General features: G+C 42.2%; 1 protein-coding gene across 1 annotated transcript in view; it reads left to right on the forward strand.

The window, feature by feature from the left end:
• Pdpk1 (3-phosphoinositide dependent protein kinase 1) overlaps positions 1-22,207 on the forward strand; it is a 64,434-nt gene that overhangs the window by 39,023 nt on the left and 3,204 nt on the right. Inside the window, exons 5-11 of the mRNA XM_038328137.1 lie at positions 2,429-2,573; positions 3,277-3,374; positions 5,731-5,806; positions 8,436-8,504; positions 8,762-8,858; positions 10,239-10,412; positions 13,519-13,736. Coding sequence (XP_038184065.1) covers positions 2,429-2,573; positions 3,277-3,374; positions 5,731-5,806; positions 8,436-8,504; positions 8,762-8,858; positions 10,239-10,412; positions 13,519-13,736 — 877 coding nt within the window. The remainder of the gene's footprint in view (positions 1-2,428; positions 2,574-3,276; positions 3,375-5,730; positions 5,807-8,435; positions 8,505-8,761; positions 8,859-10,238; positions 10,413-13,518; positions 13,737-22,207) is intronic.

Raw genomic sequence — 22,207 nt, forward strand, 5'->3', positions numbered from 1 at the left:
GCTTCTGCTGGATGCATCTCCTTGTGCTGCCTGGGACAGCTAGTTTTTTAGAGATTTGTTTAGTTCACAATTCACGGGAGGCTGAGTGTCCAGATGGTATGCATGGTACTTGGTGTAGCTTTGTAGTAAGTATATAGTGAATGTTGGACATTGTGTGAAGCGGGATCACATCTCAAGGAGGCAGAGTAAGTAGTTGTGATTGGACTTGCTTCTTTTTGGAGAATTTCCAATTACCAGTGAGTTTCAGGAGCCCAGTGCCCCAAAGAGATGCTGTAAACCCTACTTCTTAAAGATTGCCCCACCTTGGGGCTGGAGAGATGGCTCAGCGGTTAAGAGCATTGCCTGCTCTTCCAAAGGTCCTGAGTTCAATTCCCAGCAACCACATGGTGGCTTACAACCATCTGTAATGACGTCTGGTGCCCTCTTCTGGCCTTCAAGCATACAGACAGAATATTGTATACATAATAAATAAATAAATGTTAAAAAAAATTAAAAAAAAAAAGATTGCCCCACCTCACAGTCCTACTACCTGGAGACCAAGCATCTAGTCACATGCACCCTTGAGGAGACACTGTGGATAGCCAAGATAGAATCACCCATGCTTGACTTCATCTATCAGGGTTACAGTGGTAGGATCAGAGCTTAGAAGCCAGACCAGAATGTCCTTGCTTGGTGGTTTCTAAATGATACTGGCCATCAGTCCAGGTGGAAAGAACTCTAGGTCTTTGTCTAATGGCACATACTGTTCTTGGTCTAAGACCTAGAAGGTCGTAATGACTCCCCTGCCTTCCATGAGAATGAGATCCAGTGGCTTCTCCCTTATTAGTAATCCTCACTATAAAAGAAAAATGAAACTTTTTGCATGAAGAAATGCCCAGATATGACACTGTCCTCATTTAGTCATAATTTCAAGTGGAGGAGAGGAACTAGTCCTTGTCTATTCACTTTTCATTATCCTCGAGAGACTCAGGATGAACCCACACCCCTTCAGGACAAGTGAGATGAAGCAGAACCTGGGGACACTTCAGCTATAGACTGGAAACAGACAAGATAGATCACTCAGGAACTACTCAGGGTTCTTCATTAGATTTTACTATAGCAGCCTGGGAAAGTGAGTCCAGAGGCTTGGTCAAGTGTAAGGTTTCCGTATCTTGGTGTAGTCCTGGCTTGATCAGAGCCAATGGGGGAACCTTCCTCTTCACACACAGATGAAGACCAAAGAGTTCTTAGACATAGGTTCTTTCTACCCCTATCATCTTTAAACTTCCACCAGATCAGTCTGCCTGCTTGTCTTCATTATGTCTCAGTTGCAGCATGGAGTCAGGACCACAAGACTAGGTTCTAGTCCTGTCCATTATTTGCTTTGTGAACTTGAGTCATTTGCTTAATCTCTCGGCCAGGTTCCTCCTCTGCAAATTGCACACATTGGGCTATTGAGCTCCCTGATTAGGCGTTTGGTTGTGCCTGCCCTCCCAGGGGCTCACCCAGTCTGTGACAGTTTTTGCTGCCCTGGAGCACTGACTATGGCCAAGGGTAGTCAGAGATGGGCCTGGCTGGGAGCATCTTTACCAGCTTTGGTTGTAGTCCTGTCTCTTCTTGGTTTGTTTTCTTCTCCAGAGCCTCAGGCTCCCTCCTTGGTGGTTGACAGGAATGCCTTGACAGACAAAAGCCAGAACGGAGCAAGTAGTTCACCTTGGCTTCTTTTATAACTTCAAACTTGGATTCAGACTGCTGCTTAGTTTAGTCAGCATTCGGGCCCTTGTGTCCCAGGCTGCCAGGGAGGTGTGTTATCTTGAGATTTCCAGTAAGAAGCACAAATGTTTGGTGCTTTGGAGGAAAACAGTCATTTGGAACTGTTTCTTGTCAGCGTTCTGTCCCCTTTGAAGAAAAATCATAAGCAGAACATGGGGGCGGGAGGTGTGTGGGAAGGAGAGGCTGACTATTTCTCATCTCTCCAGCAGGTATTTCTCAAATAGATCAAATGAATCGGAAAATTAAAATTGTTATAAAGCATGTCACTTTTATGCACAGGATTGTTAGCATAGCCGGTGGAAGCGGCAAGTTCAGGCAAGGGCCATGGTGTAGCCACTCAGTTCTGTTAGGATGCTGTTTTCAGAACTATGTTCTCCTGCACTTTAAAGCTGTCCACAAGTTGTTAATGCCTTAGCCATGGTCAGTTGGTCCAACAGCCATCTCGAGGCTGCTTTCCTGGGCCACAGAGGCCTTTGAGGACCATGTGCTGTCTATGTTTTTTCAGGGACTGTCATTGTCTTCTTAGAAATTCTGTGCTGACACCTGGTCTTGCAGCATAGGTACCTTCAATTTGCACTTGATGAAAAGAAAGTTCTTATGGGGCTCTTAAGGTTAATTTTTAGAAAACAACAACAACAACATATTTTTCCATTCTTCCTTAACTGCCAATGTTCAGATTTTGGCCTTAGTTATGCCAAAAATGGAGAGTTACTTAAATACATCCGCAAAATTGGTTCATTTGATGAAACCTGTACCCGCTTTTACACGGCTGAGATTGTGTCTGCTTTAGAGTACTTGCACGGAAAGGGCATCATTCACAGGTAATGGACACTGCTCCAGATCGTGTGTACAGCATAGTCCTTTGTAATGAGTGATAACCCATTCATTACATTATCTGAGACACAGATAACCCACACCAGCTCTCTGGGGTCAGCGTTGGCTGGCTTTATAAAAGTTATGATGTAGGTATTTCCAGGTGATGGCTCACTTGAGAAAACTGAAAACAGGCTGGAAATGAAAGGAATCTGCACTTCAAAGTCTCATGTCTAAGTCATCAGTTCAACTTGGGTGAGGTGTCTTCCTGTGACACTAACAGATCAGATATCTGGCGCATTTTATTTTGTCAGCTGTATAGCTTTTGTATCTATTTAATTCTGGCCACATTTTTCATTTCTTCATTTTGATAAAGGCAAATTAGAACTGTGATTTATGAACTAAAATAAAAGTTAAATAAAAATGGTAGATGAAGCAGAGAGGGTAGCCATGGAAGCGGAGGTGTTAAGATGTTTGTAACAACTCACCTGCTTGAAGATAAAAGTAATACAGTTATAAAATGATTTGGGAATGCCTATATTCTATGCTGTTGATACTTGTTTGATATGAACTTTGGGATTGTATTCTTGGTTTTTAGTCTCTAAAGGAAAAGATTCATCCCTTTATTGTGTTTCCATCAAAATGTACAGCGTATGATAATGCTGCTGCTTTTAAACATTTCATCTTAAAGGTAAAATTCTACTTTTACAGAGACCTTAAACCAGAAAACATTTTGTTAAATGAAGACATGCACATCCAGATCACAGATTTTGGAACAGCAAAAGTGTTATCCCCAGAGAGCAAACAAGGTATGTTTGCTTGATTTTTCAGTAGAGCCTTGTTTTAGGCTTGATGCCGAGAGCAACTTTGAGCAACATGTTACATTGTATGATTATTACCGCTAATACAGAGATTCTTTTTGACGCCTCATAGTGTGTGAAATCTAGTAGTAGATAAGGACCAAAGATAGCTCGGCTAGTTCTTGCTCCATAGAACATATGTCAGGTCACTTGTGAACTAAGGGTAGAGTTGGTGGCAGCTATATGTACTACAGGTGATACTTCCCCTCAGGAAGATTCTAGGAAAATTATATGAGCAAGGACTAATTTTGCCTATTTATTTCAAGTTCTGTTCAGTGTTAGTACATAGCCTTGGATCATACTGTGACACCTTTACTGTCGGGGGTAGGGGTGGTAGAGCTGCTGAGACTCCATTTGGGCCAGAAAAGTGGGATGGCTTGTTGCCCTTCTGCCACTAACATCCTCAGTGGATAGAAACTGCCCACTCTAGAGATATAAAAAATAACAATTAGACTCCTAAGGACTCTGCCACAGCATTGGGTTGAGACAATAACCCACTGATGATGCTGTCTGGGGGAAGGAAAGCTGCCTGGTAGGTTAATAATGACTTTGCAAAGGGTCCTTGTTTTCGAGATGCATGTGACTCTTTTTGAGCTGTGTGACCTTTTTGCCTATGCTTGGGGTCTCAGTGAGAGAGAGAAAGACCATTAAGGAAGGCACTGTGGGATATGGTTGGCCACAGGCTTAGAGCACAGTTGTTTTAATGGAAGGAAGAGTCTGATAGGCACTTTGCAGTGTGTAGTTTTATGGCTATGGCTATCTTTTGGAAAAGACCATGCAAGAGCACAGTGTAGTAGGCTTATGGCCTGTTTCTACAATCAGCAAGCCGATACATGGGAACCAGGGAGGATTACAGCTGGGACTGAAATAGAGACTAGGTAATGAAACAAGCTTTGTTCACATGGTGCTGTAGGAGATGGCAGCTGGAACCTTGCATTTCCTTCTGTGTGCTGTTCCCACACATGTTCTTTGTCAGACTTTATATGTTCTTTGCCTCTGTACAGTCCTTCTGTACTGGTGACATACCTATACTACTTTCTGGGGATAGCAAGCCTTGCCTTTGAGGAAAGAGGCTTCCTTAGGTGGTGTAGTATTGTACCCTTGCTGCCCCTTCTGTCATTGCTAAACCTGATACCTGACTGACTCATTCCAAGTCAGTAGTAGTTATCTTTCTATCCAACAATGCTGATTTTATAGACTTGGTCTAACCTTATATTATAACCGTGAACATTGTCCATTTTAAAGTTATACCAAATAGCCACTGTAATGGTTTGTTCTGTCCCCTTTAAGAGACAAGCCCCGCCCACTCCCCCCCTCTGCTGAGGCTGGCTGATCTTGCTTCCTTTTCCATCTCCCTCTTGAAGAGGCAGCTTCTGCCTCTCCTCACTTTTCCCCTTCCCTCCTTTCTCTCTCTCTGTCTCCCTCTCTCTCTCCCTGATCTTCTCCTTCTCCCCCCTTCCATTCCATAACCCACTAAATAAATATCCAACCTTAGTCTGCATGGCGTGCCTATCCATGTCTCTGTCCCCCTGGACCAGCACTTGAGGGGCAAAGACAGGTGGATCTCTGAGTTTGAGGCCAGCCTGGTCTACAAGAGCTAGTTCCAGGACAGGTACCAAAGCTACAGAGAAACCCTGTCTTGAAAAACAAACTGTTTAAACAAAAAACAAAACAAAAAAGTATAAAAATGTAGCCCTGCTGTATCTGCCACATGGAAGCTGAGTTCTTAACGTTCCTCAGGGGCCTGGAGTGAATGGGATGTGGACTCTGATGTGGGTTCAAAGCATCTGGTGTCTACCCTGTGGCTTGCAGATGAGTGTCTCATGGGCCAGGACTATAAGCAGGGAGTGTAGACAGTCCCTGGGCTGGAAGCTAAGTCTTTTTGCTCTAGTTATCTTGAATGCCCAAGCTAGTGGTGACTAAAAAGAGGATGGTCTCTGATCTGTAGCTGTTTATTTGTGCCCGCTGTGTGTTCAGTGGGTATTTAGATGCCACAGGCCCAACAGTGAGTACCACAGACAGGACCTCTATCCTTAACATTGCTTTGCTCTAGTGGCAAGATGATGGATGAATGTGATGAGTACCTCCTACAGCTGGTTGTTAGGTAAGAGGTGTCAGGTGGATAGAATATAGCAGGTATCCTTAGGTAAGGTCCTTTGGTTGCTCAGTCTAGTCCAGGTGACCAGCTGAGCTGACAGCCACCTCCCATTGACACTCTGAAGAATACACAGGGGAGCCAGTGTGGTTGGGGGCCAAGGATTGTATTTTCAAGTATGACCTTTTCTTTTTTTCCTCCTCTACTTAGCTAGGGCCAACTCATTTGTAGGAACAGCACAGTATGTTTCTCCAGAGCTGCTCACAGAGAAGTCGGCGTGTAAGAGGTAACCTGCTTTTAATATAACTGCCCTTCCCTTTTCTCTGTGATTTCTACTAGGTTTAGTCATGAGGAATTACTATTTGAAAGAGAGACTTTAGTAGGTCTTAAATAGCTAAGTATGAGCCTGGTACAGTGATACATCCCTTATAATCCCAAAGGATGGATTAGGAGAATCATGATTAGTCAGCGATACATGGTGAAACCTTGTCTCAAAGCAAACAAAAATGGTTGGGCATGGTGGTGCATGCCTTTAATCCTAATGCTCAGGGTCAGAGGCAGGTAGATCTTTGAGTTCAAAGCCGTCTTAGTCTGTATAACAAGTTCCCAGACCAGCTAGGGCTACATAGTGACACTCAAAAAAGTTAGTCTCCTGGTTTTTTAAAACATGTACTTGTCATTTGCTATGTATGCATTCTGTTTTTATAATTGATAATTCCTTGCTGGTTGTTGATTTTGGTGTAGGAAGCTTCATTTAGAAAATCTGTCCAGTGGGTAAGTGTGGCTGCCATGCCACAGGATTACAGCAGGCCTGTGCTCATCGTAGTGCAATGGGTTCTCTGGAGGTGGATAGAAGCCCTGGAGAGACAGAAGGAAGAAATTTTGAGCTCAGGGCATATAGCCTTGGGTTAGCCTTGAGGTTGTTTGAGAGATGCAGCTGAATCTTCTTGGAGGCCTAGTCATGCATATCAGAAACATGGAGTATGTAGAGTAATGTAGAGACTGGCACCGTAACAATTTTTTTTATTGTTTTTTGTTTGTTTTTAATGTGTGTGGGGTTTTGCCTATGTGTATGTCTGTGTACCATGGGCATGTGTGGTATCCCTGGAGACTAGAAGAGGATGTCAGATACCTTGAAACTGGAGTTATGGATGGTTGTAAACCACCATGTAAGGTTCAGGGAATGGAACCTGGGTCCTCTAGAAGAAATCAGTGCTCTTAACCACTGAGCCATCTCTCCAGGCTCCAAGGGGTAGGGATCCACCTACTAATTTATTTATTTATATATTCATCTATCTATTTATTTATTTAAAGATCAGATGCTAAAAATAAAGAAGGGTCATTCTGGAGGGAGTAAATGGCCTGAGGCCATGCCAGTTCAAGGCACTGTCTTGGAGACTAAGGAACCACATTAGGATGTGGATTCAAGGCTTGGAGAGCAGGTTCAGGAGACAGGGCCTGTTCCTTATGGCTGGGTGCTTCTCGTCTTGCGGTAAACTGCTTTGTATCTGGTTTAGCCCCAGCTGCCTGGCCTTTTGTGAGTTCTGAACATAGGTATTCTACTCTAGCAGGTTGCAATTTACCTGTGTAAATAAATGCATGAATCTGGTTAGGTAGCGCTGACTTCGGAAAATCTAGAGGTGTACCCAAAGGGACAAACAATTACATCAGAATTTGAGTTCTTAACTTGGGCCAGATGTTGTACTAGGTCAGATCTTTTTTTTTTTTCTTTTTTCTTTTTCTAAATCTATTTATTATGTAGACAGTATTCTTGGTATTGTCTGCATGTATGCCTGCAGGCCAGAAGAGGGCACCAGATCTCATTACAGATGCTTTTGAGCCATCATGTGGTTGCTGGGAACTGAACTCAGGATCTTCAGAAGGGCAGACAATGCTCTTAACCACTGAGCCATCTCTCCAGCCCCTCTTTATTTTGTTTTTTTTTTTAAAGTGTGTATTAATATTTGCCTCTATGTATGTATGTTTATCATATATGTACCCAGGGCTTGGCAAAAGGCCAGAGAAGACTGAAATTATAATTGTGAGCTGCCATTGCGGGTACTGAGAACTGAACCTGGGTCTTCTGCAAGAGTAGCAAGTACTCTTAACCACTGAGCTATTTCTTCAGCCCTTAAGCTTTTTAACTGTTGCAGCTTGGGGTAGGGTGTGTTGGCTTATAATGGATGAAGGCCAGGGATATCATTTAGCATATTTTAATGTGAAGATGATCTGGCCAGTGTCAGCAGTGCTAAGTGGTGGGTGCTGTTTTCCAGTATATATTGTTGCTGAAGAAGAAGGCTTTTCTTACTTTATTGAACTATTATGTTCTATGGGTGGTGCTGATTTGCCTATATATACCCTGGGGATGGTATAGGCCCTTGACCTCAGGTTTACCCCCTCATCACTCTGATAAAACAGACAGAGCTGGAACTCTGGAGTTCCTGCTTCAGGGTTTCAAGACTTGCCCCATCTGAGACTTTAGAGAGTCTTGATATGCTGCTTCCAAAGCCAAATGCAAATGACCCTTCTGCTGCTTCTTTGTAGCTACTTTGCTACTTGGTTTTTTTTTCTTCCTCTCCCCCTATTTTACCTAGAGAAAGCACTAAAGAAAACCAGGTATAGAAAATAGTAAGCTAGGTGTCAGAGTGAGACAAGGACATATGTAGAAGTTTTTAACCTGTAATAGTTATCTTCAGGGGAGCCGAACCATTTGGTAGTTGTTCCTGCCAAGAATAATACCATAGAAGATGTCCGGAAAAGCAAATTCAAACTTCCTACATACCTGGTCTTAAGGGGTAGAAGTACATTGGAAGCTGAAGGTAGGGTGGTATAGACAGAGACAGTAAAACGAGCCTTATTTGTCATTTAAATTACACCAATGCCATTTTTTTCTTTGTATTTTCCCTACCTTAAAGTTCAGACCTTTGGGCTCTTGGATGTATAATCTATCAGCTTGTGGCAGGACTTCCACCGTTCAGAGCCGGGTAAGAGGGATTCTGTACATCTCAGACTTCTGAGCCTATCACAGCATACCCCACTGCTAACAGCTACTGGGAGATCTGGACAAAGGTTGTCCCAGTGGGGACAAACTTCCACCATAACTTATAAATATGTGGTGCTTGGGGATTTTAGTAAGAGCTGTCCTGGGAGGTGAGGGTGATGTTGGGTTGTTCTGTAAAAGTACACCTAGTACTAGAGATTTGACTCTTGCTCAAATAGCAACATTTTTTTTAATTCACAGAAATGAATATCTTATATTTCAGAAGATTATTAAGCTGGAATATGATTTCCCAGAGAAATTCTTTCCTAAGGCAAGAGATCTTGTGGAAAAACTCTTGGTAAGTATTTTGAATCTTCTGTGGTGAGGAATCATCATTGCCACCTCCTGACTTTCATTGCACTTATGGGTATCCTTTTGAAAAATGTGCTTAAGGTAGATAGTGCTATAGATAGTTAAATATTTTTATTTCATCTCATTATAATCTCTTTCACTTTCCAAGTACCTAATTCTTGACTTTAATAAGAGAGGAAGTTACTATATTATTTTGCATGTGTTCATTAACATCACATTTTAAGTGATTGTCACTGAGTGACTGGGATTATCCCAGTGGCAGATGGCTGTTTGAATTTTTTCTCTGTTTGAATTTTTATTTTTATTTTTTTTTTTTTTGGTTTTTCGAGAAAGGGTTTCTCTGCAGCTTTAGAGCCTGTCCTAGAGCTAGCTCTTGTAGACCAGGCTGGTCTCGAACTCACAGAGATCCGCCTGCCTCTGCCTCCCAAGTGCTGGGATTAAAGGCGTGCGCCACCACTGTCCGGCGGCAGATGGCTGTTAATCCTGCTTCATTGACATCTGCCCATGTTAACTTTGGAGTGTAAGCTACATGAAGGCTTTAAAGATCAACCTGGGTAACAAAGCAGAGAGAAACAGGTTTACCCAAGAAAGATGTGCCGTTTTCTGTTTAGAAACAGGATCTCTGCCCTGGAGCTTTTCATCCTGACCTCCTTCCTTCCTAATTCTTTGGGAATCAAGGTAGGCCCCAGGTTACTCTTCCCAGCCATCCTTCTGGGTGCTTTTCCTTCATTGCCCTCAGTAGGGAGTGGGCTTGAGTTAACCTTGCAGGCATAGAATTCTCCGTAGCTATGGAGCCAGTCCTGCAACTCACTCTGTAGATGAGGCTGGTCTCGAATTCACAGAGATCTGCCTGCCACTGCCTTTCAAGTCTGTTTCTCTTTTTAAACAATATTTTTATCCTTTGAGAATTTCAGACATTGTGTTTTCAACATATACACTCCCCAGTTCCTTCGATTATCATCCTCCCATACCTTCCCAGCTTTGGAATTTCTTCTTCAAATCCAGTTTGTGCTACCCAGCTAGTCTTGGGAGTAGAGCCTGCCCCAGTGTGTGGTCAGCTTACCAGAGCTCACATCATCTTATAACATTTGTTAGCTGCAGGCTTTAAAAAGATACTTGCTGCCACCCTCTATTTTGAGGTTGAGATTTGTTTTACTTGTGGGAAGAAAAGGGCAGAGCCTTGGGTTGAGGTAAGCGTCCTGGTCATCTTGGCTTTTTCCACAATGGCATGGGCAGGCCTAGGTATGGACCGCGGTGTCCCTACTCTTTCCAGAAGGTCTCAGAACTTGAAACCACTTGCACAAAATTAATAAACAGATAATTACATTTCAAACCTGACAGTGACATGTTTTGGTTATCATTTAAGGTTTTAGATGCCACAAAGCGTTTAGGCTGTGAAGAGATGGAAGGGTACGAGCCTCTCAAAGCTCATCCATTCTTTGAGTCCATCACATGGGAGAATCTGCACCAGCAGACACCTCCAAAACTTACAGCTTATTTGCCAGCCATGTCAGAAGATGATGAAGACTGCTATGGCAACGTAAGCTGGCACCCATGGGGAGTACAGGCAAAGAGAATTCTGCTTGCCGTGTTGTGTGGATATGATTCCTTGGGACTGTAATTTGTGTGACTACTGGTTAAGATGTGTGAGTGAATACTGTGGACCTGGTGGTGGTGGAATGCTTTGCTCTGATGAGTAAAGGACCAACACACCTTGTGTGCGCTGATTCCTGTTCTTATTTCCTCAGCTGGTGAACTTTTACCTATTTGGGGATGGGGATGGGAGGAGGTTTGGACTTGTGGATGAGAGACCAGTGCCCTGCCCTAATCTCTCACCTCCTGACACTGGGTTTTCTTGAAGCTCGTCATTGACAACTTTTGGCTCAGAGCCTTTTTGATCTATATCTATATCTATATCTATATCTATATCTATATCATATATATTAATGTTCTGGAATACTTCTTATTTTTTTCAAGAGAACCCAGAATGCTACTGATTTGAATTTCCAGGGATGTGGTGTGGGCGGGTACCTGCAATAGGTACCTGCTCTGTTTCAGGGGACTACCCCCTTGGGTTTATGGACAGTTGCTGTCACTGGCTTCAAAGCAGCTTGCCTCCAAATAATTGACTACAGACACAAGACCTTAAATATACTTGATATTTTAAAATTTTCTTTATAAAAAATGAGAAACTCCAGCAAAAGAGACAGAAATAAGAAACTATAGTTTCCCTCCATAATTTCAGTCTTACCCAGACTCTACTCCCATTGTGACCTCCATATTTAAATTTTTTAAACAGTCATTGATTCAAGTCAATTTTCTCATTTGATTTCTGTTTTCTTAACTTATTTTATCTAACTAGTTGTCATTCGTGGAGTTCTATTCAATTGACTGAGCAATTCTGACATTTTCCTAAAAGCCTTCCAAAGCAGCCAGGCTTGTGGGGGTTAAGGGCTGGGTGTTCTCAGCATTGAGAAGGCTGAGACAAGAAGATTGAAAGTTGGGGCTGGAGAGATGGCTCAATGCTTAAGAGAACTTTTTGTCCTTGCGTAGGTTGTGAGTTCGGTTCTCAATACCCACATATTGGCTCACAACTGTCTGTAATTCTAGTCCTAGGCGATCCAACACCTTTTCTGGCCTCTGGGAGCACTAGGTGCACACATGTGTGCACACACACAGAAGTCCTGTATACATAAAATAATAAATGCCAAGATTGAAAGTTCATGGTCAGTTTGGCTACAAAGTTAGGCGCTGTCTCAGAACATAACAAACATACAAACAAAAAACCCAAAGAAAGAGGGTCTTCTAAAGCTAAATTAAAACCATTGCTATTTTTTTGCCTCTTAGAGATCAAGGAATTCTATGTCTTTTACTTGCTGTTTGGCATATCTCCATTTTCTCCTAAAATGTTCTTTGTGTCCAGTCTTGTTGGGAGTGAAACTCTCAACAAACGAAGTGCATCTCTTCTGACATTGGCCAATTTCTGCATATGCCTACTGCAGCATACTCAGGCCCTGAGCCAGGAGGTCCTCCCCCTGCCCTACTTGCTTCCTAAAAGCTCATGAGTGGTGTCCTTTTGGGTCATATTAGAGAGTGCTGATGGAAACCTTGGGGTCCTCTTTACTAAAACTGTTAATCCTGTAGAAGTTAACTAGGACTGACAGGCAGTCCTTAAGCCTGTGTACTCTGTCCCTTACCATTACTGCCAAAGGCAGCTGATTGGCAAAAGAGCTGTGTAGGCTCCATTATCTTCAATCTTAGCAGTCAGGATTATTTTTTCATGTGTATTTCTACATGCATATATACCCCTAGCATCTCTGAAGGCCTGGTCTGCATTGTTGAAGACAGGGATTTTTTGGGGGGCGGGGGGGGAAGCTTTGACTTCTACCTGTATTATCTGGCTCTCTCAATGGCAGCAACTTGGTTTGGTTGGGTGGCTGCTTAGCTCTTCCAGTGTGTTTTAAGGGCTTCATAAGCATCTAGGCGTAGAACAGTCTGTGTCAAAGTTCACCCAGACTGGGCCTGGGGAATGCTGGGACAGGGGAAGTCTGTTCTGTAGGTATTCCTTTTTCATGATTGGAGCAGCTCAGTGATGTGGAGAAGCTTTTAAAGTCAGTGTTGGCCAGAGGAATGTGATTCTGAGCTTCAGTTTCTATGTCAGAAATTGAAGCCACCTTAATGGCTCTAAAAGTTTTTGTGGGGATGCCCCTCCTCCCAGTAGAACTATAGTAGTAACTTCTGTAAACTGATGCAGGTACATCATTTCTCTCACTGGGAAACCTCTAGGAATGAAGTAGAGACAGTACTCTAGGGTGTGAATCTGGAATCAGCAAGATGGGGCTGTGACTGCTTGAGTCTGTGGAAGCATAAATTCTGCAGAGTGCCACTGGGCAACAGCAAGGAGGTGGGCATAGAACTTATAGAATCTGCAGTGGGGAAGGACTGACCTCTGTAGAATAGTAGCTAGGACTCTTTCTGGAGACTCAGGGTATGGAAGGCAGAACTCAGGAGTGAGAAGCCTGTAGCCAGCATAGCTGGCTGACCAAGGTGACCATACCTACCTTTACCTATGCTCAAAGATCTTTGGCCCTGTCATTGCCTGGAAGTGTGCTAGAATATGAACTGCCCATGTGGCATGTTGTGAATATTCTGTTTTCTGTGTCAACACTGGCTTGTATTTTTCTAGAACCATTGCTAAGATTAAAGAATATTTTAAAAAACAAACGTAAGCTAAATCAGACTATACAGTGACTCTGGAACCTAACTAAGATCCCAGGACTAAAAGAGAAGTGTGCTCAAGCACTGAGTTCCATGCCAGAAGGTAGCTGCTGTAGAGGTTCCTGCCTTGAGGTACTGTGCTGGGTAAGGGTTCCAGGTTCCTTCTCCCTGGAGATGAAGGATTCAGTGTAGCCTCTCTCTGACCCCTGTTTCTATCAGAAGAGGAACCTGTAGCAAGAAGGTCCAGCCTTGCCTTGGTTCAGTGGCCAGATGGCTATTGGAAGAGAATCTGTCTATATACACCTTTGAAGTGTGTTTAAGCTTACCAGGTTGTGATCCGCTGTGGGGGGGGGGCAGGCAATGTGGGAGGGAGTCTTTGACCTTACAGACAAATTAAGGTACATCTTTCCTTCCTTTTTTTCTTGCAGTATGACAATCTCCTGAGTCAGTTTGGCTGCATGCAGGTGTCATCCTCCTCCTCTTCCCACTCCCTATCTGCGGTGGATACCAGCCTGCCCCAGAGGTCAGGCAGCAACATAGAGCAGTACATCCATGATTTGGACACTAACTCTTTTGAACTAGACTTACAGTTTTCAGAAGATGAAAAAAGGTTGTTATTGGAAAAGCAAGCCGGTGGAAACCCTTGGTAAGAACTATAGGCATCAGCACCCCACCTAAAAGTAATCAGACATGGGCTGGTTGCTTGTCCTGCCTCACCTCTGCAGTGCTCTTCAGAGTAACGTGCTCCCTGAGGGTATTAGGAGACCCTGGAGCTGGAACTTGAATTACGTTGTGTTCTTATGTTTTTGCATTTTTAAAAATTGATTTTAAGACTATATGTATGAAAGCCATTCTCTGCCAGCATTTTCTTCAGCTTACCTCTCAGTCTATTGGTGGATATTGCTTTATAGTTGAAAATTTTTTTTTTAAATATTTTATTTATTTATTATGTATACAACATTCCTTCCATGTATGCTTGCATGCCAGAAGAGGGCACCAGATCTCATTAAAGATGGCTGTGAGCCACCATGTGGTTGCTGGGAATTGAACTCAGGACCTCTGGAAGAACAGTCAGTGCTCTTAACCTCTGAGCCATCTCTCCAGCCCTATAGTTGAAAATTTTTACAAGGTCCATCTAACCTGTTCCTGTTCTAATCTTGTTTTCCTTCCAAGTCTGAGAGGGCTTCAGTATTTTTACCTGGCACCTGCACCCTCTTTGTTGTTGTTCTTTTTGAGACAAAGTCTTACCTTGGCCTGGAACTAGCAATATAGACTACCCTGGCCTCAAACTGATACAGATACAATACAGATATATTTGCCTCTGCCTCCCAAGTGCTAGGATTAAAGATGTGTACCATATCCCTGACTACCTTTATTTTCTTCTAGTATTTTTATGCTTTTAATTTAAAAATTTATTCTTTGACAATTTTATACATGGATCTAATGTATTTTGAGCATGTCTACTCCCATTACACTTAGGGGTCTCTTCGAGTGCAATGTGAGGAGGAAAATTGAGGGTTTGTTAAGGCGGGAGAGAGAATGCACAAGACTCAGACTTTATAAAGAGGGAGGAGAACCCTTAGTAGCTTTTCCAATGACATGCAGATGGCTAAGACTAAAATGTCTTGCCATCAAAACTTACTTTCTCTAGAAAAATTAAATATAGATACTGCTCCTAGAAATAATCTACAATTCTGGGAGTTTAAATTTGTCCTTTAACTCCCTGTTCCCTAAGGCAGTATTATTATCAGGGATGGAAAAGAATTTTTGTTTTTGATTTATTTTTATTTCTCTTTATTATTTTTAATTATGTATATGTGTGGGTCTGTGCACATGAGTGCAGGTACCTGGGGAAGCCAGGGGTGTTGGGTCCCCTAGAGCTGAATGATTGGTAGCTGTGAGCCACTTAATGTGGGTGCTGGGAACTAATCTCAGGTCGTTCGGAAGAGCTGTAAATGCTCTTAAAAGCTGAGCCATCTCTCCAGCTCCTTATTTGTTTATTTTTTAATTAACATGGCTTCATCATGGTATTTCCATATGTACTTTGTTTTTGCTGATTCTTTCTCCCATTCCCTTGCCACCCTCAGGTTTGTACCCCTGTACACCTCCTACCCCCAGTATCTCCTTTCCACTTTCACATCACGTGCATTCTTTTTCTTTTTCCTTTCTTTCTTTTTCTTTTTCTTTTTTTCTTTTTTCTTTTTTTTTTTTTAATTTTTTTTTATTTTTATTTTTTTTTATTTCGAGACAGGGTTTCTCTCTGAAGCTCTGGCTGTCCTGGAACTCTGTCTGTAGACCAGGCTGGCCTTGAACTCACAGAGATCCTCCTGCCTCTGTCTCCTTGTGCTGGGATTAAAGTCGCGTGCTGCCACACCAGGCTTGTTTTCTTGTTGGTGGCTGTTTGGACTGGGATGAAATAGGATCTCAAAATAGTTTTAATTTACATTTCCCTAGCGGCTAAGGATATTGAACACTTTAAAATGTGTTAGCCATTTGTAGTACTTCTTTTGAGAACTGTCTGTTTAGTTTCTTAACTATTTATTGATTGGCAGTTTGAGTTTTTTTAAGTGTTTATATTTCTTTATATGTTCTAAATATTAACCCCCCTATGTGAAGTGTGGATGGTAAATTTTTTTTTCCATTCTTTAATGTAAGGAAGATTTTTGATAAAAACAATTTGAGCAGTTCTAGCTACAGTTCCCAGCAGGAGCTTTGTGTGTATGCTTCCTAGGCTTGTGTGTGCTGAATCCTCAGTTGTCCTGCTTTTTAGAGTCTCATGCAGGAGCCCTTCCTCTAAGAGCCTGGTCAGAAGCTCTGTCTTCAGGGGTGTGTGTTTCATCTCTTCTGGGTTCTTCTGCATGGGACTGTGCGTGCTAGTCAGAACAGGAAGATTACTTGCCCACTTCTTTTGGGTTTGGGATTCTCTATCCTTTCCTTAAGATTTCAGGTCTAGAGCCAGGCCATAGTGGGGCACCCCTTTAATCCCAGCACTTAGGAGGCAGAGACAGGAGAAATCTTGAGTTTGAGGCCAGCCTGGTCTACAATTAGTTCAGGACCTTCAAGGCTACAGAGAGCCTGTCTAGAAAAACAAAAATAAAACAAACAAAAAAATTGCAGCTCTGTGTGTATAAGCAGAGACTGCTCATTCGTTTCCCAGCCACCCAGACCTGAATTTTCACACAGAAACTATATTAATTACAACACTGCTTGGCCGATGTCTTAAGTGTATTTCTAGCTAGCTCTTACATATTAGCCCATTTCTATTATTCTATATTCTATTATGGGGCTTGTGGTTCGTTACCTTTTACTTCCTGAGCAGCTACATGGTGTCTGCCTCCTTAAGCAGCTATATGGTGTCTCCTTGACTCTGCCTATTCTCTCTCTATGTCTCTGTTCAGTTTCCTACCTGACTTTACTCTGCTAAGCCATTGGCCAAAACAGCTTCTTTATTAACCAATGGTAATAAAACATATTTGTATCATAACATACAGAAGGGAATTCCACATCATGTGGAAAATGATGCCTCTGCAGAGAACTTCATGGATTTACTGTCTTTCTTATGACAAAACTAATATGTTAATATTAAGATAATATTTATCTCTTCTTACTGTTATTTGCTGCTAGTATGCAGTGGAGTTTTTCAGTGACCACATACTGGAAGGTGGACATTATCTTGACAGTATATAGAATGCATGTATATGATATTTTCTGTAGTAGGATTATGACTTAAAAATTTGAAATTAATGTATTTGATTTCTACTATATTCTTAATGAGAAATCTTCAGTTATACATGCTATAATTACTTCATAATTTTAATTATCTAGTAAGTCATTACTTTCAAATCCTGACCATTTACCTATATAGATAGAAATGCAAGTAAATTTTGTTGGCCTGTTTTGTGATAGTATTAAAAAATATTAAAAATACTATAAAGTTCTGTAAATTTTATCTAAAATATCTACTTTTGATATTAATACTTTTATAAAGTAAATGAACATTTATAATTCAAATGTGAACATGGATCATTGACTTAAATTTTTTTTTCTTTGCCACAGCAGCACCATTTAAGTCTGAAAAGGTGTAAGGGTCTGTGGAGATGGCTGAGTCGGTAAAATCCTTATTGTGCAAGCTTGAGGGCCTGGGTTCAATCCCCAGCAACCTCATAAAGGATTAGACGTGGAAATGCACATCTGCATTCCCAATGCTGGAGAGGAAGAAATAGTATGATCTCTGATCAACAGCTTGCTAGCCAGCCAAACTAGCCAAATTGGTGAATCCTAGGTTTGTTGGAAAGGGCCTGGAGAAATGGCTCGTGGTTAAGAACAGTTGTTACTATTGTAGAGAACTCAGGTTCAATTCCCAACACCCGTATGGTGTCTTCAGTTCCAGGAGATCCAGTACTCTTTTTCTTACCTTCGCAGGCACCAGGCATGCATGTACTGCACATATATACATGCAGGCTCATATACATAAAATAAATCTAAAAAAGAAAAAAATAAGGTGGAATCTTAGTTTTATAAGGGAAAGCATTTAATAGGGGCTTAGTTCATTATCATCATGGTGGGGAGGAAGCACGGCTGCATGAAGGTTTGTCGGATTAGCTGGGAACTTTACATCCTGATCTGCAGGCAGAGACAGACAGACTGGGTCAGTTATAGGCTTTTGAAACCACAAAGCTCACCTTTAGTGACATAGTTCCTTCAACAAGGCCACACCTATTAATCCTTTCAGACAGTTTCACTCCTTGGTGACTAATTATTCAAATATATGAGCCTATTGGGCCATTTTCATTCTAACCACCACTGGTGGAGAACTCATACACATAAACTAAAAACTGGAGATCAGTTGAGGGAGACACCTAGTGTATACACATGTGTGTGTACACACAGAAGATTTGAGTTTTTTTGAAGAAGGCATGGTTGCAGGAGCTGCAGATCTGTGTCATTCTTTCTGGCTCATACTGTTCACCATCACAGAGGAGTAAATTGGTAAGGAGGTTATAGCATAGCAGAGGAACACCATAAGGAGGTTATGGATAGCAGAGGAACACTGTAGAACGCTGGCAGTTCACTGAACTAGAATTAACCTACCCAGTCCAGCATAGAGTCACTGTAGAGAGTTTGTTCCTTATGATATGCAAAGGAAGAGTCTCACAGTGAAGAGAACAGTTCTGAGAATCACTGGACGGAAGTATGTTGGGGTGGAAGGTCTAAGAGCCAGGAAGATCGCAAGTGAAGCACTAGCTGGCACAGTCCTTTTAAGAACATTAAGCAGGTGCCTTCCACCATCAGGAAACGAGACCTGATCATACGATTGCAGAGCCTAAGTCAATAATTACTTCAACAATTTGTCAGTTTAAAAAAGGAGGAGGAGGCACTTGGGATACTACTCAGTATAAAGTAGATCATTTGTAGACACACATGTGAGTATATGTGTGCACATGCATGTGTGTATGCTAATAGATGCTAATAAATAATTTTTATGTATGTGTGTGCATGTACAGTGCCACAAAGCATGTGTGGAAGTCAGGCTTAGAGGTAGCCTTTAATAACCTAGTCATCTGGCTGGTTCAGGTTTATTTATTTATTTTTAAAGTAAAAAATTTAAAAGATCTATTTATTTTATGTATATGTTTCTCTATCTGCATGTATGCCAGAGGGCATCAGATACCATTATAGATACCTGTGAGTCACTGTGTGGTTGCTGGGAACTGAATTCAGGAACGCGGGAAGAGCAGTCAGTGTCTTAACTGCTAAGCCATCTCTCCAGCTCCCAGGTTTATTACTTTTAATTAAGTATTTGAAGCTGGGAATGGTTATACATGTCTGTAATCCCTGCACATAGAAGGCAGAGGCAAGAGGGTTGAGGCCAGTCAGCTCTATGAAAGTTCCAGGCAAAGTAAAGCAGATGGATAAGTACTTGAAAGCAGGTGTTGAAATTTTCTGGACTGTGGATCGAGGCTATAGTTGAGATAGAGTAGTGCTAATGGGGCTTCCTTGAATGTTGGAGTGGAGTGTAAAGTTGATGTGATCTGGGCTGGAGAGATGGCTCAGTGGCTAAGAGCACTGTCTGCTCTTGCAGAATACACAGGTTCAGTTTCCAACAAGTGGTGGTTCACAACCATACATAACTAATTCCAGGAGATTCCATGTCTTTTCTGGCCATCATTGGCACCAAGTACACAGGTCATGCACATACACACACACACACACACACACACACACACACACACACACACCACTCATAAAACAAACAAGTCTAATAAAAAGTAAAATAAGGTAAAATGAGGCCTGAAGGCTAGATTGCTGACATTTGAAACAGATTAGTGCCTGCTATCCAGCACCACAGGTGTACTTACCCAAGTACACCAGCTCTGTGGAAACATCTCAGGTATCAGGGGCTACTCTCAGTTCTACAGCTGTACTGTGCTCTCCAACAAACAGTGAAGCTGTTTGGGGGCCTTGGGCTCAGGTCCTGGAGATAGTCTTGGGGTTTGTACAGATAGCAGAGGAGAGAACCAGGCTTTGGAGTTTTGCATTGCTATTATTGTGATTTGACCGTGGGTGAAACAAACCCCTCAGCCTCTGTGTCTTCATCTCTTTGGCACCAATGACAGAATTTGCCTATTTTGGGAGAGCCACATTGCTATGTGTGAATGGGAAACCATGAACTGAGTAGTTCTGTGGCTCTCTTTCAGGTGTATTTTTAGCTATGAATCTTCCAGGGAGAAAGGTGCTTAAGGTGAGCTTGGAGCTTCTCCAGGAGTGGGGATTGACATTGCAGTAAAGAGTCAATAGGGCTAAAGAGATGGCTCAGCCATTAAAAGGACCAGGGTTTGATTCCCAGCACCCAAATGACAGCTCACAATTATCTGTAACTCCAGTTCCTGTAGACCTCCTTCTGGTCTCCGCAGGCACAGACTTACAGGCAGACAAAACATCAGGCACATAATTCACCACCACCATCACCACCACCACCACTCCCTACCCCCGCACACACCCCCTGTTTAATGGCCATGGCTGTCTTGGAACTTGCTTTTTTAACCAGGCTGGCCTCAAACTCACAGAGATCTGCCTGCCTCTGCCTCCTGAGTTCTGGGATTAAAGGCTTGTGCCCCTAAGACCCTGGCCTATAATTCTTTTTATAAAGTCCAGATGAGTCTTTGAAGTAATCTTTTCAGAGTAGATAAACAGAGCTGAGGATATGGTTCAGTGATAGAATGCTTGCCTTAGGTTCTACCTCCACTACCACCAGAAAGAAGAAAGGAAGAAAAAAAGAAAGAGAAAGAAAGCAGGCTGGGCCGGGCAGTGATGGTGGCACGCCTTTAATCCCAGCATTAGGGAGGCAGAGGCAGGTGGATCTCTGTGAGTTCGAGGCCAACCTGGTCTACAAGAGCTAGTTCCAGGACAGGCTGCAAAGACAGGACAGAGAAATCCTGTCTCGAAAAATCAAAAAAAAAAAAAAAAAAAAAGCAGGCTGATAACAGTAACCTGTTGCAAGTGGCCGATTAAGTAGTAGATTGTGGTATTGCTGTTGCTAATGGAGCTTCCTTGGCCTTATATTTCTCTTTCTCTCATGCGCACACACACACACACACACACACAAAGACTTATAGGATGTTGGGGTGTGAGTACATTCTCTTTGCAGAATGAACAAGGGGCAGGCTGATGCTCATTTATAGGAGCATGTTTGCTTTCTATGTTGCTTGCTTTTCCTCCAATAATTTAATTAGTAGGTCTTTCCTTTCTTGTAAGTCTTCGCTTATGTTAAAATATTGCAGAGTCTGCTTCTTAGGTGAACATTCTGGCAGGCCCTGCAGTGTTGCCTGCACATCTTAGTGCTTCATACCTTCTGCTAATGTTCCTTTCAGGATCAGCCCTTTCCCCCTGTGTTTTGAGTTGGGTGTTTGGTTAGTAAAACCTCTTGGAGACTTTTGTTTTTGTTTTTCACTTTTTCTTGTGGATCACTGCTCTGTCCTTTTCAGAATCTTAGTTGTTCTCAAAGTCCACACAGTACTATAGTGTATGTGACTTGAGACCAAGATTTTGGTTGTGCAGCATACCTTGGAAGGGCAGTCTGGTTGGTTTTGTGTGGGTCAGGTAGTGAGGCCTTGAAGTGCTCTGGCTCCTCAGGGAGGTTTCAGAGTATCTACATGCTTGACTTGGACAATTTTCAGATAGAAAATGAGTTTTTTGTTTTGTATTTATAGTAGAAGTGGCATCAGACAGGGCATAGGGCTGAACTGTAGCTCAGGCGGGAAGAGTGCTTGCTTGGATACACAAAGCAATGGGTTCTGTCATAGTATCACCAAAAAAAGGGGGGGGCATGAGAGGTATTTTAAAGGTAGCTTTAACCCCAATAAAGTAATAATTAGATGTTAAACCATCTTTGACTCTGAGGAGACAGAAGTACACATGCTGTTCATGTAGTTAAGTCAAGCTAAATTCTTTAAGAAAACTGTTTAGGTGCTAGAGAGATGGACTCAGAGCTTAAGAACACTGGCTGTTCTTCCAGAGGTCCTGAGTTCAATTCCCGGCACCCACATGGTGGCTCACAACCATCTGTAATGAGATCTGGCGCCCTCTTCTGGCATACAGGCAGAACACTGTATAAATAATAAATCTTTGAAAAAATTTTAGCGTTATCTATTTATTGTTTGTACACATGGATGTCAGAGGACAACTTGGAAGAGTTACTTTTCTCCTTCCAAATGTTCATGTTGTAGTACACGTGTGTCATAGGATAGCTTAAGGGAGTTAGCTTTTTCCTTCTACCGTGTGCTTCCCAGGGATTGAACTTGGTCATCAGGTGCCTTTACTTGCAGAACCTCAAACCATTTTTTTTTTAATTAATAAACTATTCTATTTTTTTTCACATCATGTATCTTGATCCTATTCAATCCCTGTCCCTTCACATCTGCCTTCCACCCTGCACCCCCCCTCCAGAATATGAGAAAAAAAATGAAGAAAATAAAATGAGAAGATTTTTTTTAAAAAAAAAAAAATTTTAAAAAGGGGGAAGAAATTAAAAGTCTCGACAGGGAAGCTGCACTGTGACCCCATGAGTCATACAGCGACCCAGCAAGTCGTGCTGTATATTCCTTGGTCCATATATCT

This window comes from Arvicola amphibius, chromosome 4 (genome assembly GCF_903992535.2).
Source record: "Arvicola amphibius chromosome 4, mArvAmp1.2, whole genome shotgun sequence".
Lineage (NCBI taxonomy): Eukaryota > Metazoa > Chordata > Mammalia > Rodentia > Cricetidae > Arvicola > Arvicola amphibius.